This window comes from Trichechus manatus, unplaced genomic scaffold (assembly GCF_000243295.1).
Source record: "Trichechus manatus latirostris isolate Lorelei unplaced genomic scaffold, TriManLat1.0 scaffold00028, whole genome shotgun sequence".
Taxonomy (NCBI): domain Eukaryota; kingdom Metazoa; phylum Chordata; class Mammalia; order Sirenia; family Trichechidae; genus Trichechus; species Trichechus manatus.
Genome location: NW_004443964.1, coordinates 3,032,605 through 3,037,732, shown reverse-complemented (window position 1 = coordinate 3,037,732; position 5,128 = coordinate 3,032,605). Strand labels below are relative to the sequence as shown.

The 5,128-nt window shown below is 65.1% G+C and overlaps 1 protein-coding gene across 1 annotated transcript; it reads right to left on the bottom strand.

Annotated features, from left to right (window-relative positions):
• Positions 1-238: 238 nt before the first annotated feature.
• Positions 239-4,186, bottom strand: CBX4 (chromobox 4). The gene is made up of 3 exons (XM_023729167.1): positions 4,044-4,186; positions 1,927-1,993; positions 239-1,669 (listed from the first exon to the last, which is right to left on the bottom strand). Exons 1-3 carry the CDS (start codon positions 4,184-4,186, stop codon positions 266-268), a joined length of 1,614 nt encoding a protein of 537 aa, XP_023584935.1. The 3' UTR covers positions 239-265.
• Positions 4,187-5,128: the final 942 nt, after the last annotated feature.

Sequence of the window (5,128 nt, the reverse complement as noted above, 5' to 3'; positions counted from 1 at the left end):
AAGACGGGTGGGGAGCAGAGGGGCGCGGCTCTCGTCCCGCGTGGGAAGGGGACGGGCAGGACCCGCAGGCACCGCGTGAAGGAGGCAGTGCCCCGCGGGGACGAGGAGGGCTGTGGTTCCCTAGGTTCCCTCAGGTGTCCTGGCCTTGGGGGCCTGCCGGCTCTCTCGCGGTCAGCGGGACGGGGAGTCCGCCCCCGAGGCCCCAGGTGCTAAGTCCCCCCCCCCCCCCGCGGGGATGGCGCTTCCCCTTCCGACGCCCTCCGGGCTACACCGTAACGTACTCTTTGAACGTGACGGTGAGGCAGTTCGCGGTGACGTCAGTGATAATTATATTCCCAAAGAAGGGCTTGAATTCGGTCAGCGGCTCCTCAGGCTCGTCCTGGGCCTCAGCAGAAGGCTTCTCGGCCGCCGTCGCCGGCACCGTGGCCACCGCCACTGCCGCCGCCAGCGCCTCGGGCTTCACCTGGCGGGAGCTGGGCGGTTCCCCGGCCTCGCCGCGCGTCTTGACGCAGCGCAAGTCTATGGGCTCGTCTAGGTCCGAGTCCAGCAGGATGACCTCGGGCTGCGGGAGGGCGGCGGCGGGCGGCACGTCGGCGGGGCGCTCGGCGGCGGGGCTGCCCCCCAGGCAGGTGGGGGTGCTGATGCTGCGCGCCGTCAAGCGCTTCTTACAGGGCTCGCGCTCGCCGTGGGTCTCCGAGAGGCAGCGCTTGCGTGCGTGGGAAAGGTTGAGGCCGACGGCGTGGTGGTGGTGGTGATGGTGGTGGTGGTGGTGAGGGGGCAGGTGCGTGCTCCGAGCGGGGTCCCAGGCCAGCAGGTCGGGCTTGGTGGTGAGCTGCAGGGGCTGCTCGCTGAAGGCCTCCTTGGCCGGGGAGAGCTTGCGGGAGCCGGCGTCCTGGGGTTGCGGGTCGCCGGACCCCGGCGCCTCCTCCTCCCTCCTCTTGGAGGGCGCTTCAGCCTTCTTCTCCTCGGCGCCCGCGGCCTTTTTAAAGGTCCTGTCGGCCGGGGGGTGACGCTCCTCAGCCGTGCGCTTCTTGTGGCTGGGGGAGCGCGCCTCGCCCTCGGCTGCCTCGCCGGACTTGATCTTCACCGCCTGCATGCCGTTCTCCATGTACTTGCTCATCACGATCACAATGCGGCCGTTCTTGTTCTTGTTCTTGACGATCTTCATCTTGCCCCCAATCCCGTTGCCTGTCACCGCTTCCTTGGGGGTCGGCGTCATGCCATTGGGGGGGCCCTTCTCGGCGCCTTTGCCTGGAGCCCCGGCCGCCCCAGTCAGGGGCTTCACCGCTCCCAGGTAGCCCTTGGCCCCCGCGCCATGGGCCCACTTGTCCGACGGGTGGCTCTTGGCGCCCAGGTCCGGGCAGGTGGGGCTGGGCGCCTCCTTGTGGCCGCCTTGGTACTGCAGGTCGTACATCTTGGGGTCTGGCTGGTAGGGGTGGTGCTTCTTGCTGTTGAGCTGGTAGTAGTACTTGCCGCTCTTGCCCGGCGGCGGGGGCTTGCCCGCCCGCTCCTTGCTGTGAGGCTGGTACTGGTGGTGCTTCTTGCTGTTGAGCTCGTACTGGTGCGCCTGGCCCTTGCCCTGTGCGCCCAGCTCCAGCTTGGCTCGGTTGTCAGCCGAGGAGTCCTGGAGACCGGTCAGCACATTGGAGCGACGGGCAAAGGTAGGTACCTGCGAGAACCGGGGGAGGTGAAAGGAGGGAGCAGGCTGGCCCCAGGGCATGCTGGGAGCATCAGGAGTCCCAGCCCCCACCCAGTCTGCAGCTGCGTCATGGGGGGGGGGGGGCGGGGTGTGGGAAGTTTAGCAGAAAGGAAGCGGAATTGGGGTGTCCGGAAGGAATTCCCACCGCCCTCGGGGCCTGGAGGCAGCTCGGTGGCAATGCCAAGGGAGAAGCTGGTGGGCGCTCGGGGGCCGGCGGGCGCGCTCACCTGCACCACCAGCGGTTTGGGCTTCGGGCCTCTCTTCCGATAGCCCGTCAGCTGCTCCTGCCGCTCCCTGGGGGGGGGACAGAGAGCAGCGCCGTTAGCCTCAGGCTCATCTCCCTTCCCTGCCCTGCGCGGAACCTGTGGTGCCCCCCCCCCCCCGTGAGCTGTGGGCAGGGGGCAGCAGGACCCGGAGGGATAAAGAGCCAGGGGCGGAAGGTCGCCTCTGCCGCCAGCTGGGCGCCTAGGTCCGCTCCCAGCACCCCGCTCCGCGCTCGCAGCCACCCTCATCTCCCCAGAGGGTCCTCGACGAAGGGCCCCCCACCTCTGATGCCCACATCTGAACTAGCGCCCCCGCAGGCCGGTCTCTCTGCCCGGAAGGAAGCAGCGCCGGGCTGGGTCGCCGGTGCTGGCGCTCACAACCTCCGGCCCCCGTGGCCCTGCGCAAAGTGGAGTGGGGGCTCGGGTCTGGGGACTGCAAAGCCGTCCAAGCGAGGTGTGCGCAGACCTCGTCCCTCTCCGTCAGAGACAAGGGATGCTAATGACCTCATTAAGATTCAGATAACGAGCGCCGCCGGCAGAAGGGAAGACTCGTTTTCTTAAAGGCCGGGCACTAAACAGGGGGAGGGGCTGCGCCCTTGTTTACACAACGGCAAATGAGCCAATTAGGGGCTGGGGGCGGGGGCCGGCCTGGAGGCCAGGCCCGGCCAGGTTGGCAGCCACCTGGTGAACCCCCGCCGGGAGGCCTGGGAGGCGGAGCGCCCGGGCGCCGCCTCCTAGCTGCCGGGCCGCCTCGATTTCCAAATTATTAATAAAGCCTGCGGGCGGTGGCGCCGGTCAATACAGCTGCCAGACTTCCGCCTACGGTCCGGCCGAGTCTGACCCAGCCTCGGGCGGGGATGGGTCGGTCCAGGTCACGGGAGAAGACGCCGCCTCTCTGGCGTTTGCCAAAGCAGCAGCCCTTTCCCAGTTCTCCAGCGACCCCCCCCGCCCCCGCCTGGGGGCTAACTCAGAGGGGTTCCGCCAGTCCCTGGGGCCAGGGCCCGTGTCTGACTCCGAAGTTGCGTGGCATTGCAACAGCCTGCGTTTGAATTCTTCAGGGACCTATTATGCAGCATGGCATCAGCCGCTGGCATGGTTACAGGGTGGTGAACTCCCAGGTGGAGCCCGGGGCAGGATCCCTGCTCGGCGCGCGGGAGAGCAACTTCCCCGTCGGTCGCTGGCTCAAAGGGTCTAAAGTTTAGTTTTAGAGCCAAACGCACCACAGGAAATAATGCAAACTAAAGGGGGGGGGGTGTTGGAAGGCTGCACAGTGGCCAAGCTCCGCGGGCTCCTGCCGTTCCCCCCTTCTTCGCCCTCCCCCCTTCTGTCCTCCCGAAACAGAGAATCAAAGCCACCGGCTGCAGCAGCTGCAGCGTGACAAGCATCTGGGCGCTAGAGGATGAGCCCCTCCGAAGAAGCCCCCCCACTGGGCAGCGCCCATCCCACACCCTTCGCGCCAAGCTCCCCCCACCCCGAGGACAGGGCGCCCCACCCACCAGCAGCCCACTTTGGTGGGGGGGTGTCAGAGGCATCAGGACTAGACAGAATCTGTCCCCTGCCGATCCCAAGCTCGGGGGGCGGGGGGGTGCCGGTGGGGGATAAGGTCTTGTCAACTTTTCTCCAGCCCCCAATAGGTTAAGTTCAGTTCCGTGACGTCCCGGCTGTTTCACAATGCCAGCTCCCTCGGAGCTGCCCCGCGAGGTGCCGGGGCCAAGAGGCCGGTGGCTTCGGGAGAGCAACACCTAAGCCCTGGAGGTGGAGCTGCAGGGGTGTCACAGGAGGGGAGTCGCGGGACCCAGAGCCACCCACATGTACCTTTCTAGCAGCGCCCCCCCAAAAAAGCAAGCCTCGCCTTCCCCAGCCCCGCCCCCACCCCGGGCTGCAGCAACCGCCAAGGACGTTGGTTAGAGAGGAGGCGAGGTCGCAGCCAGGCCCGTTCTGGCTAGCGGCGGTGAGGGCGCGGAGTTGGGGGGGCAAGTCCCCCTCCCCCACCCTTCTCCCTTTCCTATTGCTGCAGCGCCCACTTTCCCTTTCCCATATACGGTCACGGCGGCAGGCCGCGGCTGCTGGGGGACGCTCACCTGTTCTGGAAGGCGATCAGCAGCCGGGGATCCAGGATGTTCTCCTCGGGTTCCCACGTGTTGTATCTTGCAAGGGAAAAGGGAGGGGGACACCGCGTAAAACAAGCGAGCCAGCTTCTCGGCCTCCAGGTGGGGAATGACATAAGGCCCTACCCTGTGTCTCCCTGAACCGAAAGCTGTTAAGCTGTAGATGTGGGGGGTGGAGGGTGGATTTCCGCAGGCCTGATACACTCCCTGATACACACCCCCCCAAGTCAAATCAACACACAAGGGCAGGGAGAAAGGGGAGCGGTCAGGAAAATCAAACTAGCAGTTTATTTTGCAGTTGTCAAGAATTTTAAGCATGTTACTGCGACATGTTCCAAAGCCACTTTGCCCACCAGGCACCCTGCGTGCAAAGCAGCCGAAACGCGAAGTCGCCGTCCCCTCCTCCTCTCCCCAGCCCCGAGTCTCCACGAGAGCTTCAGCCGTTCTCCATTTGACCCCTAATCCGATAACCGTCAGCCGGGCGGCCCCCCCCCCAACCCCCTCGCGGCCCAGGAGCCCGCTGTCACAGGCAAGCAACCCCAAATACTCAGCAGCACAAAAATATGCCTGTGTGTGTGTGTGAGTGTGTGTGTGTGTGAGTGTGTGTGTGAGTGTGTGTGTGAGTGTGTGTGTGCCTGCGCGTCTGCCTCCATCCGGTGCCATCACGTTTCAAATTAAAAAAAAAAAAAAAATTCCCTACCAAAAGCGCCGCAGTGACAGTTCCCAACATTTTCGGCCTTTTTGCGTCCCCTCCCTGCACCACTAGGAGGGAGGAGGCACACAATTGCATTTTCGTCGCTTTTTAATTTTTTTTTTTTTTTTTGGTTTTGCAATATGGAGCCGTTCGGTGGAGGGAAAGGGGAAAGGAGCCATTTTCTGCTGCACATCAGTCAGTGCCTGCGCCCTCCCTCCCTGCGCCGGCCTCCCCGGCTCGGCCCCGCGACTCTCCAGCTCCTCCGGCTCCTTTTAGTGCATAAATTAGTGATGGCATTTCCCGGAGAGCCGAGCACAACACAGGGCGCCCGGCTCGGGCTGGCGGCTCGGCTTCCCCAGTGCCT

What these genes read in the sequence shown, in the direction of transcription:
- CBX4 (XM_023729167.1), bottom strand. Translation starts at nt 4,186, where the DNA reads ATGTCATTCCCCACCTGGAGGCCGAGAAGCTGGCTCGCTTGTTTTACG. An exon ending in CTGATCGCCTTCCAGAACAG is followed by an intron (nt 1,994 to 4,043) that starts GTGAGCGTCCCC and finishes TCCCCCCCCCAG; the next exon opens with GGAGCGGCAGGAGCAGCTGA. An exon ending in CCAAACCGCTGGTGGTGCAG is followed by an intron (nt 1,670 to 1,926) that starts GTGAGCGCGCCC and finishes CGGTTCTCGCAG; the next exon opens with GTACCTACCTTTGCCCGTCG.